This window comes from Dipodomys ordii, unplaced genomic scaffold, assembly GCF_000151885.1.
Source record: "Dipodomys ordii isolate 6190 unplaced genomic scaffold, Dord_2.0 Scaffold300, whole genome shotgun sequence".
Lineage (NCBI taxonomy): Eukaryota > Metazoa > Chordata > Mammalia > Rodentia > Heteromyidae > Dipodomys > Dipodomys ordii.
This window is the reverse complement of record NW_012267516.1, coordinates 320,993-345,898: the sequence shown is the minus strand read 5'-3', so window position 1 is coordinate 345,898 and position 24,906 is coordinate 320,993. Positions and strand designations below refer to the sequence as shown.

At 34.2% G+C, this 24,906-nt stretch overlaps 1 protein-coding gene across 2 annotated transcripts in view; it reads right to left on the bottom strand.

Annotated features, from left to right (window-relative positions):
* The window catches only part of Pik3ca (phosphatidylinositol-4,5-bisphosphate 3-kinase, catalytic subunit alpha), an 85,996-nt gene that overhangs the window by 22,119 nt on the left and 38,971 nt on the right, over window positions 1-24,906 (bottom strand). Inside the window, exons 2-10 of one of the 2 annotated variants that reach the window (XM_013036563.1) lie at window positions 13,519-13,946; window positions 12,809-13,018; window positions 10,826-11,076; window positions 8,715-8,960; window positions 7,752-7,837; window positions 6,779-6,884; window positions 4,956-5,108; window positions 4,733-4,867; window positions 681-805 (exon numbers count right to left, since the gene is read on the bottom strand). In XM_013036563.1, the coding sequence (XP_012892017.1) occupies window positions 681-805; window positions 4,733-4,867; window positions 4,956-5,108; window positions 6,779-6,884; window positions 7,752-7,837; window positions 8,715-8,960; window positions 10,826-11,076; window positions 12,809-13,018; window positions 13,519-13,870 (1,664 nt within the window). In that variant the 5' untranslated portion in view covers window positions 13,871-13,946. The remainder of the gene's footprint in view (window positions 1-680; window positions 806-4,732; window positions 4,868-4,955; window positions 5,109-6,778; window positions 6,885-7,751; window positions 7,838-8,714; window positions 8,961-10,825; window positions 11,077-12,808; window positions 13,019-13,518; window positions 13,947-24,906) is intronic. The other variant, XM_013036564.1, reaches the window with a different exon arrangement.

Here is a 24,906-nt window from a genome sequence, read left to right as displayed (position 1 = left end):
AATTGTAACCCCTCTGTACAGTATGTTCACAAATAAAATAATATTAAATTTAAAAAAAAGGCCTAGGTTTGATTTCTAAAAGCTTTTCATGTAGAAAGTATAAATACAGCAGATATATCTGGAAATTTAACTATATCCATATATAGGGATATAAAATCTACATCTACATATAGATAGATAGATAGATATAGGTGTCTGTGTGTGGAGAGAGAGAGAGAGAGAGAGAGAGAGAGGAGAGACAGAAACAGAAACAGACAGAGACAGAGCTTGTGTATATGTGTGTTTCTGTGTGCCTCTCTGTGTGTGCTGGTCTTAGGGCTTGAACTCAGGGGTCTGGATACTATCCCTGAACTTTCTTGCTCAAGGCTAACATTTTACCCCTTGAGACACAGCTTCACTTCCTGGTTTTAGTAGTTACTTGAAGATAAGACTCTCATGAATTTTGACTTCTTCCAACCCAGATCTCCAAATCTACTAGCTACTAAGCCTCTTGAAAAGGTAGAACTTCAGACATGAACCACCAGTGCCCGACAATGTCTGTATTTTATAAAAGTCAAGATTAATAAGGAAAAACATGTAAATTATAGTTTACTTCTTAGGTATGGTAAAGATATAGCAAGTTTGATGCTATTCTGTTGTTCTATTCTATAATTAAAGGAAATTGCCATCTTAACACTTACCTATGGCTCCAAAGGAAATCTTTCTCTTGTTCAGTGATTTCAGATAGTGGATCCCGTGTACAAATTGCTCGAAGTTGTTCTTTATCGTTCTCTCTTAATTCATTATCTCTAGCTAATCTGTTACTCTATAAAATAAAGTATTATTTTTTTCTATGGTTTTCTTTTGCCATATATCTTCCCTTGGATCCTTAAGTGATCTACTAAACACAGAAAATTAATTTTCTATAAATGTTACATTAAGAAATAGGAGAAAAACAAAGGAGGGGGTAACAATGCTCAACAAGAAATGTACTCATTACCTTACTCATGTAACTGTAACTCCTCTGTATAGCATCTTTACAATAAAACAATTTTTTCCTAAGTTCATAGAAATATTGGTTTAAGATATGGTATTTGTGGAACAAATTCAGTCACTTCCTTGGTTAATATTACCACCAACCAGTTAGAAGAGCAATTAGCAGTTAATTAGTAGATTGATCAAATTGCTATTCTAGGAGTCAGTGGTAAATTATTACTATTTACTCCTTTCCCTGATGTAGTCTCTTCCTACTATACTACTGACTAATCTGCTAGTTTATGCATAAGAAACAATTTAATAAAAATGTAAACTCTTGGGCTGAGAAGGTGGCTCAGTGGTAGAGCGCTCGCCTTGCATGCTTGAGGCCCTGGGTTCGATTCCTCAGCACCACATAAGCAGGAAAAAAAAAGCTAGAAGTGGTGCTGTGGCTCAAGTGGTAGAGCGCTAGCTTTGAGCTGAAGAGCTGAGGGACAGCGCCCAGGCCCAGAGTTCAGGCCCCACGACTGGAACCAAAAAAAAAAAGTAAACTCTTTGATTTTCACTCTTAAACACATCTTTGTAATTGTTGCAAAGCTTTTAAATTTTAAAAGTAAAAATAAGAGAAAACAAGGGATAAAGCATTGCATATTAATTATAAATATTAATTATGTTAGGAAACTAAAAAGAAAACAAAGTAATTTTTAGATAATTTCACTTAATGATTCTGTTCCCTGCAAATGCTGATATATTAACTGAATAATGAAAAAATCATTATTAAAAACATCAACATACATATTCCTTAGCCATTTCTAATGCTACAAATGAAAGGAGACCTCCACAGTACATAGTTTTTATATACCCATACATTGTTAATTTATTCAACATTGTGAAGAAATATGATTTCCACGTTTTCATTCTACATTGCACTTATAGTGCATTTATACAAAATATGCACTTTTTGTATTGTCTTGTACTTCTTTTGGGGGGAAGGGTATACAACACAGTAATGATGCTGTATTTACTGAGCTTCAATTCCAGTGCAAAAACAAATGAATAGGTAGGATAAATAAATTTACTTTGATGGAAGAGCAGTAAGAAGCCTGTAAACGTAATCCCTTAGAGATAAGGGAAAAGAAACATGGGAAGTAGAGTTCACAAATGTAAAATTGGCAGGTTAGGTTGAAAAGTTTGGCTACTATTTTTACTGAACAGTATTTAAAGGATGAAAGTCATGATTCAATTTATGTTTCCTAAAGACCATTCTTCTCTATAAGAGAGGGATCAGTTAGGAAGCTGTTGCAATAGTCCAAGCATGAAATAATATATACTTAACCTTCGCATTACCAGAAAAAGACATCATTGAGGTCCAAGGAACTTTATCTACTTTTATATTATCTATTTGATTTTGTCTACTTCAAATACAAAATAATTCACAAAAGAATAATAATGAACATGGTAACAATTTTATTTTAGATATGTTTATTAAAATTAGAAATAACATGTTCCATATTCTCCTGATTTTGAAATGTATCTCTGTTAAATTGTGACTTACACTGTCAAAATGCAACACGTTTCAAAACTGATGGATTTAATTTGGTGATCATTTTTGATAAATAATTGTAAACAGTTCCATCTTTATGCTTGCAGGTATCAATAACAATAATCAGGAATTTTTATTTCTGTATCATTCATCCTTTCAGTAACCTTTATATAAATGCTGGCAAAGAACTTCCTACATTTATTTGTGATGCAAGACTTGGGATGAGGTTGTATTATAAAGTAATGAACCAACTAATTTGGTAGTGGAGATTTCAAAGCAGTACAGTATTTATTAGACTGTGGCACCGTTATTGCTCCATGCTTTTAGCCAAGTTTACAATGAGAACTGGGAGCAAAATTCTGACTCAGAAGATCTTCATAGCTTATAGTCAGAATAGCTGGTGTAAAACAAAGTTGGGGGTTAAGAAAAGAATGTTTGCTGAAGAGATTAAAAGTCATTAAAGAAGTCAAGTTCTTTTCATTGGGACAACATGAAAGATGCCTTGCTTATACGTATCTCAGGAATCAGTAGGATGCCCCAATCACACGCTGAACAGGATAAAGGTACGTTTGTTTTAAAGACTGTCTTCTGAGAAAAGAGAACAGCTAGAATACTATTCATACAAGACTACCTTCTTTTCCCAATGCTCAGTCACCCACATATTCAGAGGCTGATGCTACTACAATTGTTCAAAGGGGTCTAGCTACTATTCCAGCTGGCAGCAGACCTTATCATTGTCTGCACTGTGCTATTTTTGCAGGCATAAAGAATTTTTAGGAGTTTCGGTTTCATGGAGACTTCCACTGAAATATGAAAGGAAAGCCTGAAAAGCCAATCATCACTGGAAGTGGAGCAGTTGTTCATAATACAAGTGATTTTGTTCCCTCTATTTCCCAGGGACCTTAGGTAATAACTAAAATTACCTTTAGTTATCACAATTGGTATAATGGTGGTTTTGGCTTTATCCCAAGGATGTTTCTAAACATCCTTCAGTGCACAGGACAGACCCCCCCCACAACAAAATTTATATGGCCTAGAATATAGTACAAATGTTGAGAAATACCCTCTTAACTTCTATTACCTGTCTCAGTATTCCTACTATGATTTATCTGTTAGTTGAAAAATACTGGCACTTCAACTTATATCTGTCCATTGAAAGCCTAAAAAAGCACAAACAAAAAACTCTGCAAAGATAGTGTTTAACAGACTTTTATAATGCTGGAAAGATGTCTCAAGATACTGGGTGATGACATAAGAAAACTGAAGGATTATAGGTTAGTGGTGTTTTATTTCACTATCATATCATTCAAGTCATTATATCCATCTCTAAACATCTGTATTATTTTAGTCCGCTTCAGTATAATTAGAATTAATGAATAAGGGTAAAATGATTCCTATTATAATTTATATATATATATATATATATATATATAAAAACTATGATTCCATTATGTGTTTTAGATTTATACAAGTTTCCAATGAATAGCTAGAAAATAACATTTTTCTTACTTTTGTTTCATAAAGTAGAATTTTAAAACAAAATACAAATAATAAAGCACTAATTCTTACAAAGATTTACAACTGCTCAAAAAAGAAACATCATTTACATTATGTATACAAGAAAGACATTATTTATTATGAAAGCAACTGGTACACATCTTAACTGGGCATACAACTAGGAAGTAATTAAAGCTCCTAACTGTAGTATTCCAGGCTGCCTCTTGGTGCTGCTATTACTGTGGCTGAGACACCTGTAATATTTTGGGACTTCTTGGTCGTACTACTAGGCTAAAGCAAAAGTGATAAATTTTGAAAGTATGAGAGACATTAATTGAACAAAAAAAATCATCTTACCACTGACAATTTCTCATGATTTATAATCTTATATTTCTATTTCATCAATTTTGTGTTGTCATTATTAATATTAATGATGAAATTCAATATCTGCATTTCATCACTGAATAATCAACAGAGACCTCTTTAGTTCATTACTTAATGCTTATCCCGGAGTTCTATAGGTTTTCAACATTCAATAAACAGATGTTAATGAAGACAAGTTAGAAATGTGCATAACCTAAGAAGAAATGGAGCTGCAGGTAAAATATGAGTATATAGAAAATATCATTATATTGTAGTAGTGTCTAGGTTAGTGTAAATAAATACATGAAATCTTTTCTATACAGAGTTATGCACCCATGTCTACAGATACTTAAAAAGCTAAGTGATTTGCCTTACCAGGCCTGCATGGGAGTAACTAAACCCTGCTTCCCGAGACACAGACCAATTGGCATGCTCTTCAATCACTGACATATCTGGAAACTTCACCACACTGCTGAACCAATCAAACTCCAACTCCAAGCATGGAGTTTCCTAAGAGATGGAAGAAAGGTTATTACACGTATACTATACTTCACTATCATAAAAAAGACTATGTAGTTTATGATAATAAAAAGCTTACTTTATTTGGATTTGACCCAGTAACACCAATGGGGTTCAGTAAATCTTCTAATCCATGAGGCACTGGCCAAAGATTCAAAGCCATTTTTCCAGAAACAAGGGTATCAGTGTAGTCAAACAAGTTTATATTTCCCCAGGCCAATGGACAGTGCTCCTTAAAAGAATAAAGAAAAAATCACTACTCTATGGGTTAAATTACACAATGTATTTCAAAACACTTTTCTTATGCCAATGGCTTATGCCTATAATCTTAGCTACTCAGGAGGGTAAGATAGAAGAATCAAATTTCAAAGCTAGCCCAGGCAGATAATTTCTCAAGATTTTTATCTTGAATCAGCCAACAAAATGTTGGGACTCGAGATGGGGCTCAAGTGCCATGAGTGAAAAAGCCTGAGAATCTCAGTTAAAAAAAAAAAAAAAAACAAGAACAACACACTTTTTTTCTCTAGAGAGGAGAATTTTTACAACATTTCCTATAATCATAAAATATAACCCCTACCAAAAGTGATAATGACTTTTTTCAAAATGTAAGCATTTTTTACTTCTCTTTTTTGGAAACTACGTATTTCTTCTTTAATGATAAATAAAAAGTCATAATCAAGAGGAACGATATGTATAGGCGGAAAGTTATGTGGTCACTCTCCATATGTAACAAATTATATAAATATGAACTAAATATATTCATTAAAAAGTCATTTCTGAAGCTCTGTTATTCTTCCGTAAAATATGTTTTTAAAAAATATTAGCAAGTGGGTTATGCCTATAATTCTATTTTTTCAATAGGATGAGATCTGCAGGATCTTGATTCACTGCCAGTCCAGGCAGAAAAATCCTCAGGATCCGTCTTTAATCACCAGCATAAATCGAGAAAGGATGCATGACTCAAGTGTAGAATGCCAGCTTAGATAGTAAACTTAGCATGTTTGAAGTCTTTGAAGTCTTTGGTTCAAACCCTACCAAAGGCAAAAAAAAAAAAAAAGAAAGAAAAGTAAAAGCCAGTATTCCATGGCTTATGACCATAATCTGAGGATAGTAGCTCAAAACTAGCCCAAGGAAATTCCAAGATTCTTATGTCCAATCCAACCTGCCATCAAGAAGTCAGAAATGGAGCTATGACAAAAGTAACAGAGCACTGACTTGAGCAAAAAAGATATGGGATAGTGCGCAGGCTCTGAGTGCCTGGTACCCAAGCCCTAGAACCAAAACAAACCAAATAAAAACAACAGTTTAAAATAGATTTGATCTTTTTTTTTTTTGTCGGTCATGGGGCTTGAACTCTAGGCCTGAGCGCTGTCCCTAAGCAATATCAACTCAAAGCAAGCACTCTACCACTTGAGCTACAGCACCACTTCTGATTTTCTGGTAGTTTATTGGAGATAAGAGTTTCATATACTTTCCTGCCCAGGCTGGCTTTGAACCATGATCCTCAGATCTCAGCCCCCTGAGTAGCTTAGATTACAGGTGTGAGCCACCAGCCCCCAGTTTATGATATTAAATCTTTTTTGGGGGGTGAGGGGTCCGGTAGTGGGGCCTGAACTCTGGGCCTCGGCGCTGTCCCTCAGCTCTTCAGATCAAGGCTAGCACTCTACCACTTGAGCCGCAGAGCCACTTCCGGCTTTTTCTTTTTTGCTTACATGGTGCTGAGGAATCGAACCCAGGGCCTCATGCATGCAAGGCAAGCACTCTACCACTGAGCCACCGTCCCAGATCCCTTGATCTATTTTTAATTAAATAAAAAAATAACATTGACTTTGTGAGATTCTACTCAGGGATTTAATTAGAAAATTTTAGAGGTAAGCATAATTTCCTTCTGAAATATTTTACCTCTTTAGCACCCTTTCGGCCTTTAACAGAGCAAATGGAAAGGCAAAGTCGAGCAGCACGAGGAAGATCAGGAATGTATATATCATAATTCAGCCATTCATTCCATCTACACAAAAATATTAGCAAAACATAAAAGTTTTATCACTGCATATAAAGGAGTCCTACAAATCAAAACCTACAAAACCCAGTAAGTGATACATGAGAACAGTCATATCACGACTGTATCCAAATGGCCAAGATCATGTAAAGTTAATTTAGTGTTATTTTAAAAACAGAAAATAGAAATTAAAATCTCATGCAATAGTACTTACTATACATGAGCATGGTTGAAAACATAAATAATTTCCTAGAGTATTCCTACTTAGCACTACTGCTATTCTATTAATTCTACATCCAATTTTCAGAATCAAGTTAAATTCTCTTAAAATTACTGCTATGATATTAAGGGATAGATTCTTATTCCTGAATAATTCCATAGAAAAAGAAGTTTTTTTAAATACCCTACGTTGTATGTCTTACATTTGAGCAATAATAATATTTAAAGATTCATAAATCCCTTCTTTCCCTAGGAAATTACCTTGTTCACAAAGACCCTTCAATTGAATTCTATAAATATCTATTTGGGGAATAATTTGAACAAATCTGCATTAGAGGTTGACTGTGGAATTATTTACCAACTCTTACTGCTTCATACATAGATAAGGTAAGAAAACAAAGATAAGAAAAATAACATGTTAGATTTTTCTTATCTAATGTGGGGAATTATAAGAACAAAGCAGTAACTATCTTCTCTTTGGAACAATAGAGATAAAGAATAAAAGTAAACTTTGGGTAAGATTTTAGAAACAAAAAGTGATTTTTGTAACTATGTTCATTTGTTCTATATGTACATGTTTGGTAATGCACTGCACTTTTACAAGTATTGCTAAATACTAACATGACCTTTAGAAATATGTACCAAATACTCCCTTACCTGGGATTGGAACAAGGTACTCTCTGAGTGTTCACATTGTCACATAAGGGTTCACCTCCATGGTAGATACCTGTTCGAACATAGATCTGAAATAAGGTAAGACAAAGGAAGGAGGGAAGGAGGGAGGGAAGGAGAGAAGGAGGAAGGGAACAAAAAGAAGAAAACAGAAAGTAAAGGGATAAGGAAAGAAGAAAGGGAAGTGAATAAAAGAAAAAAGCATGTATATAAAAATATACATACATATATTCACACATACACATACAATACATATATTCATATACACATAGAACAACAGAACTCAGTATTAAACAGTAGCATAATATAACATATGAATGTGAAAACCAATAAATTTTGTTTTGTTTTGTTTTTGGTCGGTCATGGGGCTTGAACTCTGGGCTTGGGTGCTGTCCCTGCGTTCTTCAGCTCAAGGCAAGCGCTCTACCGCTTGAGCCACAGCAACACTTTAGTTTTCTACTGGTTTATTGGAGATAAGCATCTACTGGACTTTCCTGCCCGGGCTGGCTTTGAACCACGATCCTCAGATTTCAGCCTCCTGAGTAGCTAAGATTAAAGGCATGAGCCACCGGGGCGGCTCAATAAAATGTTTTTATTCTTTTCTTTATACATAAAGTTTAACATAGATACAAATACCTCAGCAAAATTTGCTACAGCTTTTGTTTGTTATAATGATGGGAAAATCAGACTACTGAAAAATTTAAACAGGCTCACAACTCCTAAGTTAAGTATGTAATCCAGAATTAGTATACCAATAAAACATGTAAGTAGCTAACACAGTACAGCAATGCTGTAAAAAGACATGAATGTTTAAATTAAGAGCAATTAATAAACATTACAAAAAGGCTCAATTTAAGTCAGATCAGCTTTTGTTGACAAAAGTTTTATAAAATTTTTGATTTTTAGAGCTTAGAAGCATCAGCATTAAAACTGCTGATTTTACCTTACCTTATCAATGTCTCGGATATTTACGTTTACATAAGTTGCACACAGAATTTTTATTCTGAGTGCACTATTTATAACCCAAAGGGATTTTGTAGATGTTTCTCCATTCATATATGGTGTAGCAGTGGAGATGCGTCTAGAGTAAGATGGCATTGTAAAACAGTCCATTGGCAGCTGAGAATAAAGGCTTTCTTTAGCCATCAGCATCAAATTAGGCATCCTCCCAAGCATAATACAACTTCTTATATACTGTAAAATATTAAGAAAGGTGGCAAGAAACCATTTCTTGTAAGGTTATTGTTTTTTGCTTCAAAGGCAATATATACAAATATCATGAGACTTTACATATTAACCAAATTAATATGCAAATTATTACTAAAATTATTACAAATTAATCATACATGATTTTAAGTCATACCTTCTAGACATTTTTTGTGCTTACTTGTACTTAATATATGTATCAAAATTTTTGATGAATATGTTACATAAAAAAGAAATTAGTAAGGCCAACTTTTGGGCTTATCTTTCTAAAATTACTAAACGCAAGAATGAGAGGATCCTCATAGCAGAAAAGCAGTATCATCTGAGTAAGTCTCTCTTATCATAATGATGTTTCATCCCAAGTTTGCCGACCAAACATTTCCCAAGAAGCATTGTTATGGAGACATGTTAAAAATGCTAAAATGTACTGGTAGTTTGAATAGAGGTTTTTTAACAATGTAAATCTTATAATTCTCATATTATAATGGCCTATTTTCTTACCTATAAGCTCTACTAGATTATAATCAATCTGAAAGCCAGGACCATGTCTTACTTGGTATTACAAATTACAATTTTGTATGTGTTTGTTTTAGTTGCTTCTTATGCCTATTTACTTAGTGAGTGGAAAAAGTGTGTGAAAGTATTAATAGTATATCCATTGAAAAAAACCATAATCTTTCTGGAAGGGAGAGGTGGGGATGAGTGGTTGAAAATATTGACAATATAGTTAAATATTGGCACTGATCAAGACATATAGTTGAATTCAACTCTTTTGTACAACTAAAGAAAATAAAAAATTTTAAAGATAGAAAACCATACTCTTTGAAATGCCTACTTCAATTCTATTCCCATGTCTTTTATGTGTTTGTATATGGTGCTACTACTAGGGCTTGGACCCAGGGACTGGGAGTGGGTTATATTTTGTCCCTCAAAGCTGGCGCTCTACCACTCAAGCCACACTTCCACTTCTTTTTTTGGCTGGTTAATTAGAGATAAGTGTCCGTCCCATCGACTTTCCTGCCAGGGCAGGCCTTGAAGGTAATCCTCAGGTCTCAGTCTCTTGAGCATCTAGTATCCTAGCATAAACCACCAGCACCTAGTCCCATATCATGTCTTGAGAGGAAAAAAAAAAAAACCACAAAAATTCCATATTTGTTATTGTAACTGTGCATACATATAACCTCCATATTGAGATTATTGTAATTGGCAACATTTTTAGACTTAAATTATTACAGCCTGAAAATAAACTTGAAAATGTGCTTTCCAAGATGTACAAGTCGTTATGTGGAAAAACAAACTTTACAACTTTGGTGTGTGGGGGGGGGACTGGGTGGGGGGAGGCTGGGAAGGGACAGAAAGGGGAAACAAAGGAGGAGGCTACAATGCTTGGTAAGAAATGTACTCATTATCTTGCCCATGTAATTGTAACCCCTCTGTACAGTATTTTCACAATAAAAAAAAGAAAATGTACTTTTGCAATATTAATTACTTAATTTTTTAAAGTTGTTCTAAAAATACAGGTAACAGTTCTTGTGTAGTTACTTTTAAATTTAAAATTAGTATTTTGGGGAGGGGGGAAAGGGATACTGAAAGGGACACACACACACACACACACACAGAGGCACACAGAGGCACACACAGGCACACACAGAGACAAGATTACAAAACCCACCAAACCCTTTTATAAAAGGGTACAGGAAGGAGGAGAGAAATGAGAACATGGTGAAGAAGGGGTATTTGTTCAAAGTTCACTGTGTATATATTTGGAAATATCATAATGAAACTCCCTCATACTACAAATATATATGCTAATTCAAAAAATAAAAATAATATTCTTGAAATGTATTACTCACCTTATATTGACTCAATGGGTACTTTTCTAAGAAGTATTCATCACATCCACACACTTTTAAAATATACTTGCCCTGATATTCTAAAACACAGAGTTTTAGTTGTTCTGAGGACAGCAGCATACTTCGAGTTTTTTTCCTGATTGCTTCAGCAATCACTTGTTCTGGTACACAGTCATGATTGATTTTCAGAGTATACTTCTGCTTATCATTATTTGGAGAAACTATTACCCAAATCACTACTATTATTTGTCCTATAACAGAAAAAAATTAGATGTACTCATCATGTGTGTTTCATTCATCAAGAAACAATTTTCAAGAAGTATGCACTACCCATTATTCTAACCATAATTATAAATGACTTATAATCAACCTAATTAAATATAAGTATTTAATATCTGGTAGAAGTAGAAAATTTTAATAATTGATAGTATTAAGATCAAGTAAGCTAGACCTCCCCAGAACACAATGTAAAATGGCAAGATTCTCATAAAATGAACAGTGTTTGCAGTTAATTTTTTAAACTTTTGTGTATGTTGGAGATTTTTCATAGTAACTAGAGAAAAGTGAGAAGAATATTCCATTTTAAAATGTTTCCTAAATAGAAATCTTAAAAATCTTCTATTACATTGAACAACTTTAAATAAGAAGAATGAGAAAGAAATAAGATGCTTTGGGTGCTCATCACAGAATTATGGACTTAATAACGTGAAATATTCTGTAACTTCAAATTGTAAGCTTCATTCTGTCATACTGAAAAAATACAAACCCACTGCTAGTAGTTTACACTTATAATCATACCTACATGGCATGCTAAGATCAGTAGGATTTCAGTCAGTAAAGTCTTAGAGTCCCAATCTCAACTGAAAGCTGGTCATGATGGTATGAACCTCTCATCCTAGCTGTAAGGGAGACTGAGGAAGGTAGGAATTATGGATCTAGGCCATCCTAGGCATAAAGTCTTCTAGACTTCACATAGGAGAAAGAAAGTTCAGTGTGGTATAGTGGTATATGCCTGTTATCCAGTTATAATGTGACACCAAAATAGGAAGGTCACAGTCCAGGGATGTGCCCAAGCTACAAGGATTTATCATAAATAAAACTAGCAGAAAAAGATAGTTGGAGGTTGCTCTGTAGTAGAGAAACTCAGTTTAATCCCCACTACTGTCCAAACAATAAAGTAGAAAGTACAAATAGGTTATCTGATGCAATAATAATCATTTACAATGCAAAAGTTTATATACTTTTCTTCATTTTATTCTAGACATTGGTGCAGTAAATGTCACATATTCCTCTAATGTCAGTCAGTATTATAAGACTTAAATATTGAATTTAAGAAAGCTTATGTCTAAATAAGAATGCCTAAAGCTCTTCCAAATTTTCATAAGATGTTGCTAACCATACTTTATGCATATAATTCTTTGTGGTTCTAAAGAATCAAACCTTGGGCCTGGCATATGACAATAAACAGCTGATCACTAATCTACACTCCAAAGACCTCAGTTTTATTTGCAAAAAAAGACCATCAGTTCTAGTTCTGTTAGAATCCAAAGACAGTGAATTTCATGTTTTCTTGAGATAAAAATTCAGCCAAGGTAGCTGGGCACTGGTGGCTCATGCCTGTAATCCAAACTACTCCAATTCTTATTTCCAATAAACCACTAGAAAAGTGGAAGTGGTGCTGTGGCTCACCTTGAGCTGAAGAGTGCATGGACAGCACCCAAGCCCAGAGTTTAAGCCCCATGACCGACCAAAAAAAAAATTTTTTTTTCACCAAGGATCAGTATTATATGTACACAATTCATTCAACCATAAAGATTTATTGACCACACAATGTATACTAAGCAATTATATTTTGTCAATTTAAGCAGCCTTTCTCTTCAAGGAAATTATCAATCCAAGAAAATAATTCTGAAAAAAAATAGCAGGCCACACACAGAATATTTCACTGTAGTAATGATTCCAGTAGAATAGGAATTTTCTTACCTTTATCTAATTTATTATATATGTGCTTTGGCAATTCTGGTGAAGATTCCACATTTGGAGGATAAACATACATTGCTCTACTGTGAGGTGAATTAAGATCTCTGAGATCCACAGCTTCTTTACAAACATTCAGAATGTTTCTTCGGAAGTCCTGTACTTCCGGATCTTTAACCATATCAAATTCACACACCGGCATGCCAATAACAAAACCTTAAAAAATATTGCATAAAGAATAGAGCATGTTATTAAGGTCATGGTATGGACACGTTTCTTATAAACAGAAAAATGTACAGATTTGGAAAAGCACAAATTCATGAAGATGTTTCTCTTAGTTAAAAAAATCTTAGATGCATGCTTATAGTATGAGTTGATAAGATCCCATTTTTATCTATAGCAAATAAACCTCTCATATGTATCAATATACTGATTCCTATTATCAATTATTTATTTACAGAACAATAAAACTGGAGTATAACAAAACAAAGCCCTACAAATCATATTTCTAATAAAAATACAGAATATCAAAGTGTTAGAATCAATCAAACTACTTTAGTTTTATAAACATTTTTTTTGGTTGAAAGCTATTTTGAATTGTAAAAATATGGGTTCAAAAATGTTTTAGTAATTAGACAACAGGCAAGATTTCAAATTATTTGCATTTTATAATGGGATGACAATATCATTTAATTTAGCTGAAAATTGTATCGTACCAATTTCACGATTGAGGATCTTCTCTTCACGATTGCCTACTGGTTCAATTACTTTTAAAAAGGGTTGAAAAAGCCGAAGGTCACAAAGTCTTCTTGTTTCATCAAAAAATTCTTCCCTTTCTGCTTCTTGAGTAACACTTACAAAAATGTAAGATGATTCATCTTGAAGAAGTTGATGGAGAGGGTACTTTCTTGCTTCCTTAAATAGTTCATGCTTTATAGTAACTAATGTAGCCTCACGGAGGCATTCTAAAGTCACTATCATTCCATTTGGTAGTAAACATTCTACTAGGATTCTTGGGGGCATCAAATGGATGCCCCACAGTTCACCTGATGATGGTCGTGGAGGCATTGTTCTGATCCTTTACAAGTGTTACATATGGAACTACTTTAGAGAATTAGACATATGGCTATTCCAAAGCAGTAACCTAAAAGAACAAGAAAAACATTTGTTAAAAGAGAAGCAACTACAGAAAAAATATGTTGGAAAAAATATCACACTGCTAAATGCAAAAGTTCATTTTATGAGCTGAATTTTATGCCACTGAATTTATACGACTTTTAAGTAATAATTCCTCTTAATACTTTAATCGAGACTATTCTAAAATAGGGTATAAAGAATCAATCCAACTCATGATTTCAGTGATTCACATCGGTAATCCTAGCTACACAGACGACATTGGGTATATAGTGAAAAATATGATGGACAGGGTTGGTTTTAAGATGGATAAGGAGTGACATCACCTATAAATATTTCTATATTCAAATAATGTAGAAGTATAAATTTTTTAGTTTATCTGACCCACCAAAATTGAACTGAAAGCATGTAAACCACTTAAAAAGATATATAAAGAGCAATGAATTTGAATTACTTAAGAGTCTCCCAACAAAGAAAAGCTTAGAACCCAGTAAACTATCAAATGTTATCAGACCTTTAAAGATGGACTAACATCAATACTCCTCAAACTCCATGAAGTAGAAAAGGAAAGAATGCAACCAAACTCATTTCATAAAGATAAAGCTAGTATTTATACTCATAACCAGATAGAGACAGACATGCAAAATTTGTAAATAAAATATTTACAGCCGGGCACTGGTGACTCACACCTGTAACCCTAGCTACTCAGGAGGCTGAGATCTGAGGATCGCGGTTCAAAGCCAGCCCAGCAGGAAAGTCCATGAGACACTTATCTCCAATAAACCACCAGAAAACCAGAAGTGGTGCTGTGGCTCAAGTGGTAGAGTGCTTGCCTTGAGCTGAATAGCTAAGGGACAGCGCCCAGGCCCAGAGTTCAAGCCCCATGACTGACAAAAAAAAAAAATTATAAACACATTAAAAAATAGCCTATGGTAAAATTCAACATCTTTTTATGATAAAGGGTCTGAAGAAGCTAAGGAAAGAAAGAATATACCTCAACATAATCAATGATATGACAAATATACAGTGAACCTTATTCTAAGTGGGCAAAATTATTTCCTTTAAGGTCAGGAATGTGACAAGGGCAACCAGTCTTCCCACTCCCTATTCAAGATAGTACTGAGATTCCTAGTCAGAAAAATAACCAAGAGAAAGAAATAAAAGTGATTTAAATAAGAATGAAAAGATTAAATTATCCATGTTGTCAGATGATTTTATATTTTAAAGACCCTAACAATTATATTCCAAACCTTCTAAATCCAACAAACTTTTGGTAACATACAAGGATACAAAATTCAACATACAAAATCCAGTATTTTTTCAGGATATCAAAAATGAATATAAAGAGAAAGAAATAATTAAAAACAACTTTATTTACAATAAGTCTCAGAAATCAGAAATAGCAAGACATAAACTTAATTAAGGAGGTCAAAGAATTCTCAATGAAAACTGTAAGACAATGAAAGAAACTGAAGGGACACCAGAAGATAGGAAGACCTCCAATGCAGAATATGAGATGAATTAATAACATTGGCTATACTACACCAAACCAATTTATAGTTTCAATGTAATGACTATGAAAGTTGTAATGTTATTCTTTGCCTAAACAGAAAATCAATCCAAAATTTCATATGAAAACACAAAGACCACTAACAGTTAAAGTAATTCTGAATAATAAGAGAAATGCTGGAGGTATCATAATACTGGACTTCCAATTATACTACAGGGCCATAATAAGAAAAGCATGGTAGTGACATAAAAACAGACACAAGACCAATGGAACAAAATAGAAGACCTAGAAATAAAAACAGACAGCCACAAACCATTTGATCTATGACAAATGAGCCAAAAATATACACTGAAGAAAAAAAACAATTTCTTCAACACATGGTGCAGGGAAACTATTTATATACAGAAAACTGAAATTTAACCTCTATTTTTCACCCTATAGAAAAATCAATTCCAAACAGATAAACATTCTTAATGCAAGATAAAAATAAATATTGAAACTACTACAGAGAATATATGGGAAACTCTGGAAGACATATGAAAATATCTTTCAAAATATCTTTCCACGTATCTCCCTATCTCCGGGAAATGGAAGACAAAAAAACTGCATGAAATGAAGCTCAAGTACATCAAAGGAAACAACTATCAGATGCAAAAGAAAACCAACAGAATAGACAGCCTTTACCAGCTACATCCAGAATATATAAAGAACTCAAAAAATTAAAAGAGACCAAATAACCCAATTAATGCAGGGACAAATGAATAGATGGTTGTCAGAAATACAAATTCCTTGGCAATAGGAAAATGTAAATCAACTTACACTTAAATTTGAATCAGAATAATTACCATAAAAAAACAATAAATGCTGGCAAAGATATGGGGATAGAGGCAAGAAACCTTCATATACTTAGTAATGGGGATATAAAGCAATATAGACACTATGGAAGAAGGTTCCTCAAAAATCTAGAAGTACATCTACACAATAACTTTTTTACACCATTCTTTAGCATATATCCAAAGGATGCTAAATCAGTGTACAAAAGAAACCTGAATAACTATGTTTATTGAAGCACTGTTTCTAATAGCCAAGCAGTGGAGTCAGTCAAGATGCCCAATGACAGTGGAATAAAGAAATATGGTATATTTATGATTTGGAGTATAATTTAGCTATAAAACAAAGTGAACTTACATTTGCAATAAAGTGACAAAACTGAAGATCATCGTGCTGAGCAAAATAATCAAAGGTCAAAAAGCCACGTATTATATGGTTTTGTGGAATCTAAACCTAAAAAGGTAATGATGATGATGATGATGGTAATAATAATTATAATATATGTAAAAGGCTAAATATTGACCTCCCCTATGACCCATCCAAACCACTCCTAGGCATCTATCCTGAACAACAGGAACCAGTATACAAGGACAAATGTACCTCCATTTTATTGCAGCACTGTTCACAATAGCCAAGATATGGAAACAACCTAGATGCCCCACTACAGATAAATGGATCCAAAAATTGTAGTACCTATTTACAATGGAATATTATGCCATTAGAAAGAACAAAATAATGGCATTTGCAGGGAAACTAAATGGATGGAACTAAAAGAAATCATGTTGAGTGAGGTAAGCCAAGAGCAAAGAGACAAATGGCACATGGTCTCCCTGATAAGTGAATGTTAAATCCAAAACGTTAAGATAATATGCCAAAGTAACAAAGGACCCCCACTCATCTGGTCAAATCATTACTAAATGACCCCATACTGCTTACCACATATATGATATATATGTGCAAATCAGAGAGAAACTAGGAGGAGGACACAGAAACAAAGGGAAATAGGAAAACATACAACAGCAGGACCCATCAGCTGCATTGAACATTGATGAATACCAACTAAGCAACTCAAGGCAGCAATGGGAGGGAAGGAATGAACGGGGAAAGAAGGAACAGCTGACACTAAGCAAAAGAAAAGAAATGTACATATCACTCGATGTGGAAGAAATAACTGTATTGTCAAAGCTCATAGAACTCATAAACTTTATAGACCATGATAAAGACAATTTGCCCCATGAAGGTTAGAATGTGTTTGTGACTTTAAGTATTATATCCCACAATACTGTGAAATTTGTGAAATTTATGTAATCACTTAATCACAGTAAAAAAAATGCAAAAAAAAAGGGAGTCTTTCTGTGGGGGAGGAGGGGGATCAGAAATTGTTAGAGGAGGAAAAGGGAAGGCTCCTGAGAAGGAAAAGGTGTGTGTGTTAAGACAGCATGAATGAAATCTACTAAATACTGTAAATGAGGGAGGAAAGAAGGCATATGGGAATATTAATTGAAATGCCTATTTTTGTACTTACAAAAGAACTTATTGAAAAATAAAAGAGAGTATAAATGATTATAAATAATTAGTCAAATAACATTTTAGGCTATTTGATGTCAAAGAATAAAATATGCACTTAATTTTCTATACATACAAATAAGACAACAGTCCTGTTTTCTTACAGGCAATATATAACTCAATTTACTCTTTTTGTTGAGTTTCACCTGTTACAACTACTGTGCTATATTCTACCATACAATATAGCAAAGCTATTTTCGATTATGAGCTGTGGAAGAGATGATTCTTCTGGTCCTAAAGGCAAGAAACCCCAGGTTAGATGTACTTTATAAGATTTTCCCTAGTTTCCTAGTAGGTAATCTTCATGGAGGCCAGACTACCATATCAATATAGCAGTTCTTTCTATTACTTATGTCTAATCAACACCAACATGTTCACAAGATTTTATAATAGTCTATAACTAAAGACCAACAGACCAAATGATAACGTAAGGGGTTCTGCCATAGCATAAGAGCATGAAATATGACAGAAACCTTGATAATCAGAGACTTTCTTTCTGTCTTCCCACTGGTCATAAAATTACTGATCAAGGGCCGGGGGAATGATTGGGTAGGGGGGCACGGGGGGCAAAGGGGAGATAAGAAAGGGAAACAAAGGAGGAGGCAACAATGCTTGATAAGAAATGTACTCATTATCTTGCCCATGTAATTGTAACCCCTCTGTACAGTATTTTCACAATAAAAAAAATTACTGATCAAGATGTACTGTATTTATAAATGTTTTGCTAAATAGTACCTCCTTCATACAATTACATAAAGATAATTTCAATTTTTTAATTTTTTTAATTACTAGTAAAAGCCAGACACTGGTGGCTCATGCATGTAATTCTAGCTACTCTGATGATCATAGTTCGAAACTAGTCCAGGCAGGAAAAGTCCATGAGATTCTTATCTCCTTAACCACCAGAAAACGGGAAGTGATACTGTGGCTCAAAGAGCTCAGGGACAGCACCTACGCCCCAAGTTCAAGCCCCATGAAGAATAACAACAGCAACAAAATTACTAATAAAAACTATTGTTTAGGTACAGTACTAAAAACTTTCTTGGGAGAGAAAAAATGGCATTTATGTATTTGTAGGAGTTGGATCTTCATTAGCAGATAGTGCTACTTAAAATGAGTAAAAATTGCTTTATGGACAAAATAAATGGCAGCAATAAAGAGAATATCAAACTTTCCACTGCCACTTGGCTTTTATAGGTCTGTTAATTCATTAAACAATATAATTATTTTAAACATGTATTATTTCAATGCAGAATGACAATATCTGTAAAGCTTATTTTTTAATCTCTGATCATATTTCATTCACTTCCTGAATTGAAAGTGATGCTCAAATTCTGTATTTCATCATTTAAGGAATCAGTGTCCAAACTAAGACCCTCGGTCAAATGCACCTTACCACATGACAGACACAGCCATATTTTCAATAATGTTTTTGCATTATAATGGTAGTGTTGAGCCAATGCTACAAAGACCTTATGGGCCTTCAGCTTGGCTGGGCCCAGAAAAGATATGATAATTATTTGATAACAACTGAAAAACTCATTTTCCCTCCTTGTCTCCCTCCCTTCTTTCCTTCCTTCCTCTTGTACTAAGAGCTGGATACTGAACACAAGATTATGAAGATACAGACAAAAAGATTAGCACTGAGTTAAATCCATGGCTTCTTTCTTCTTTTTTTGAACAAAGTCTCATTATGTAATCCAGGCTCACCTGAATTTTTTGTTGTTATTGTTCCAGTCCTGGGGCACTGTCTTTGAGATTTTTTTACTGAAGACATGAGCCAAAACTCCACTTCTGTTTTTTGGTGCTTTCTTGGGGATAGGAGTCTGACAGTCTTTACTGCCTGTTTTAGTGGCAATCTCAGATCTCAGCCTGCTGAAGTACCTAGGATTTCAAGCATGAGCCACTGGCACCTGAACTTTTGATCCTAACACCTCTTCTGTTTGACTTCTTGGATTACATATACATCTATCACTCATACCTGTTGCCAACTGAAGAATTTTCTAAATATTCACAGCCTATGATATCATATTCAACTCTATCTCTATAACTACAATTCTACACTTTAAACCTAAATTTTCTAGAATGAGAAAAAGAAAAAGAAAACAAACATCAATTTTAAGCAGTAAATGAAAATCTTCAGTAAAGTGTCTCAAAAATTAATTTAATAGATAATTTCAAATAGCACACCTAATATGGAATGTTTTAAAATACTTCTAAAAATTACCACTAGAATTATCACTCTTCATTACTTCTCCTTCCTTCCATCATGATGCTTTTTCTATCTCCTTTTCTATCTCAAGCATTCAATGGCCATCAGAATATTCTCTACATCTCTAGACCTTCAATTACTTCAGCTATAATTTAAGCACGGTATTCTACTTCTCTTCTTTACCATCACCAGATGTGCTCTTTTGCTAATACTGATCTCAAAAATTGCAATCATAATCTAGTATAACATTCTAAAACCAATATTACTAACACATAGAAAACTATTACTTGTATGCAGATTATGAATCCACATGAACACAAGGTAAAACAGCATTAGTCTATCTTTACAAATATATTATGTTTTAAAATATCAATATTATGGCTGGAAGAGTGGCTCAGTGGTAGAGTGCTTGCCTTCATGCATGAGGTCCTGGGTTCAATTCCTCAGCACCACATAAGCAGAAAAAGCCGAAGTGGCTGAGTCGTATCTATAGCAACATAGACTTTTCCTTATGAATAAGGTTGTAGAGTGCTGGCCTTGAGCTGGAGAGCTGAGGGACAGCACCCAGGCCCAGAGTTCAGGTCCCAAGACCAGAAAAAAAAAATTATTTAAATCAATATTATATCTGCATTAAAATGAGGGCTATTTTGAAAGCATTCATCTGCAAATTGGTAGCATAGTCACCTCAAATAATTTACTAAACCAGATAACTTATGTTTTCTAGAACCCCATGTTTCACAAATACAGAAGCTACTTAAATATTAGTTGAATAATTTTAATGGAGTTTACAAATACTTGTTTCTGATTTTTTTGGTATGTTTTCCATGTTATAATCAGACATCAACAGGAAAACATTTAACTTTGTAACTTGGCAAATACTTAGTAGAAATAAAAAAAAATCTTTCCTATTATTTTAATTGCAAAATAGATCTTTAGTTTGGCTTAAAACAGAAGAACAAAAACATCCATCTCTATTTCTTATAAAAGTGATAAAATCTGGGTTTAATGAAAAAATGGTCTGATTATTTGGAGATTACTTTAAATATTTCTATCTAGTAATTCCTTTTTTCTTAATGTTACCACAGTCTCTAACAGATATTCTGTGTGACTAAATGCACAAACCTGATTAAAATTATCTGCACCTATATTTGACTTCTTACTGGACTATGGACTTTTCCAGGTTAAGTATGGTAAGAGGCACTATAAACATAGAGAGCAGAAAAATTCTAAAACTAAACTATTGATTTTATTCCAGGAAAAATGTACCAAGGTCTTGAAAAAAAGAGATAACAAAAGGAATCCAAGAAAGAAATGGATGAAGATACCTTATAGAGCAAAATTAAAGGACTCAGGGACAAAACAGATTTGGGGAATCAGAAGCAGAATTTCAAACAAATTTCACTGCAGTGGAAACTTGTGGGAAGCAAGTTTTCCTCAGAACGATTTTCTGAGCCCTACTCAGGGCCTCTGCAGCTCACTTCTTCTCAGAGTCACTAAGCATTTCTGGAATGATTCCAAAGGAACAGCTGCAACATATATGAGCTCTGGAAGGATACACATTATCCATTCCTTCCAAAGTGGTGTCCTGCACTGACCTTTACCAGCTAACCATGAGAAAGCTGACAACTCATACATTTCTCTGAGATTCATAGGTAGGCTTAGGAAGAGACCATGATAATTTTTTTAATGACAATTAAGACTTAAGGTTAGCTTAGTAGTATCTATAGCAACATGGACTTTTCCTTATGAATAAGGTGGGTCAAAAATTCCAGTGTGACTAGCAGAATCAAGTAAAAAGAAACTGACTAATTACAATGTAATAAATACTTGATATTAAAGTATTAGATGGACCAAAACAATTCTTGAAATGTGTTATTAATTTTCTCAATTTGCTCTTTATAAATTCAAGATTTAAAAGCCAGCCCAGGCAAGCAAAGTCCATGAGACTCTTATCTCCAATTAACCTCCAGAAAAACTGGAAGTGGAGCTGTGGTTCAAATGGTAGACTGTGCATGCCTTGAGTTGAAGAGGCCCAGAGTTCAAGCCCCACAACAGACAAAATAAAATAAAAATTCAAGATTTAGAGGCTGAGAGTATAGCCCAATAGCCCAATGTCAAAACAATTGGCTAGCACAGGCATTAGATCAAGCTCTCATAGGTAAAAAGGAAATAAATAAAAACTTTAAAAAGCTGGGCGCCAGTGGCTTAGGAGGCTGAGAGCTGAGGATCGCAGTTCAAAGCCAGCCTGGGACAAAAGTCCGTGTGTCTCTTATCTCCAATAAACCACTAGAAAACTGGAAGTGGCGTTGTGGTTCAAGTGGTAAAGAGCTCACCTTGAGCTGAAGAGATGAGGAACAGTGCCCAGGCCCAGAGTTCAAGCTCATGATTGGAAAAAAAAAAAAAAAAAACTTTAAAAATTAAATTTTATATACATTATGAGAAAATTAATTTTTAAAAAATACAAGCTCAAAAAGAGAGTAAACATTAATCAATTAAGGTTAGAGATAACATTACAAAAATATGAGGTATTTCATAGTTTCATAATTTAATTGCACACAAATGGTTTCAAAGTAATAGGACTTTCCTAGTTAAATACTTTTCTCATTTGTAGGACACACAAGACAGATTATTACAGCTTCACATAAAGAGCAGGTGAACAAATGATGTCAGGCAAGTCCAAGTAATTCCATTTACAGTTTCAGGACAAGATGACAGTATTTGGTAAATTATGATTTCAAAATGCAAAACTAAAAAATGAATAAACTACAAATGTAAAAATAGTTTTTCTAGTAAAGCACTTTTACTTTATTTGATTCCACTTTATTAACTGCCAATCTTTTGAGTAATAATATCTGCTATAGGACCAGCGTGTAGCATCAGTATGCCAGTGTGTAGGATCAGAGTACCCTTTCTCTCTTAAAAAAAAAAAAAAAACTAACCAATCACTTATTTCAGCATGGATATATATTTTTGGGGAAGTGGGGGGTGGTTCAGTGGGCAGAACTGGTATTTGAACTCAAAGCTTCAGAGCTTAGTGATCCACCACTTGAGGCCTCCAGCCCTTTTCATTCTGCTTCTACACTTTTTGTTCTGGTTATTTTGGATGTTAGAGCTTGCTTTATTTGTGCAGGCTAGCCTGAAACATGTTCCTATTTACACTTCCCACCATACCTAGAATGACAGGTACATATTATCAAATTCAGCTTTTTCCATTAAGAGGAGGATCTCCTGAACTTCTTTTGCCCAAGCTGGCCTGGAATCACTGTCTTCTAAATTTCAGCATCCCAAGTAGCTGTATGCTAAGTACATGCCACTGAGCCCAGCTACTGGCTGGGATGTTGTCTAGGGAACTTTTTGCCAGGGATAGCCTGCCTAATTTCTGCCTCATGAGTAGTAGTGAGTAGCTAGAATTTTAAGTGTGAGCCACCAGCACCCAGATAGCTCTGATATCTTGGAAACATTTACAGCAATGAATAACCAAGAAAAAATATGTAGGAAACGTTTAAATATGCTAAAACTGTTATATTATTATTTAGTATTTACTAGGAAGAAGAATAATGTATATTAACCTAAACTTGTTCTGAGCAAAGTGCTCAACCCAAGTGTTTTTGCATTAATGTTGTACTCCTCAGTTTCACTGAAACTATGGAGAACAAAGACATTTTTAATATTTCTCCAGTAAGGGCAGGCATTTTCTTTTATGTTTATCTTCTTAGCTTCTCTCTTGGTGGAACTGAGCTTGCTCCCTTGGTTAGTACTCTACAGTTTAGTTAGGCTTTCAGCCCTGTATTTTGCTGTTTTTGTTTTTAAAAGTTACACAGACTTTCTACCCAGGCTGGTTTCAAACCATTATCCTCCAGATCTCAGCCTCCTGAGTAGCTAAAATTATAGTTGGTAATGAGACTAGTTCCCTAATTCCTCTATCAAAAATGAGTATCTATTCCCTATGAAGGACATAATTTCATCACTACTGGGACTCATAGTCAAGTGCTGTTACTTTTGGTAGTACACATCTATCATCTATATTAAGGTATGTCTCTATTCCACTGATTAACTGATTTACTGATAATCTTGATAATGAAGAAAAGATGAGTCTTGCTTGCCAACCATAGTGACACCATAAGCAAAGATAAATGGGTCAGCTACAGATTTCTCAGTAGAACCTATGTCTTGTCTTGACACACAAGAGATAGCCTGCATATACTAGAAGACTTGTAAGTCTAGTCTGCTCCAATAACTAAAGAGCTAGCAAACCTGATTGGGGTACTAAGAACATAATATCCATCTATTTGCATCCAGATATGTTTTCCAGATGGTCTGCTTTGGGCCATTATTTTCAATTTTTATTAATTGAACATTCCAAATTTAACACAAATCTGCATTACTTTCAAGGAAGTCAAAATAACTTGGAAAGAGAATTAGGAACCAGTCATAAAGCTCCATCATAGGCTACTGTTCCTAATGAAGTTCTTTATTTCTTGGGGCCAAGTATCACAGAACTGTACCTGTGGTTTCTGTGCATATGACTGCATACACCCAGGCATCAATAATGAACACATCACATTAACTGACTGCTGCAAAAACAATATTTTCAAAATTGAATAGCAAGGTCTCAGCTGTATGGCTTACATCACAGTAGTGATTTCCACCAATACAGATGGGGAAAGGAGGAAGTATAAATGAACTCCACCCGTTTGTCTTGTAGTAGTAGGAAAACAACCTGCCAGCAAATGAAAAAAAAAAAAAAATACAATGATTAGCCTAAAATATAAAGCACTTTTTAACTGTATCAATTCTTTACAGTGCTACTTTCTTTTACACAGTGCTACTTTTCTTTTTTTTGGGGGGGGG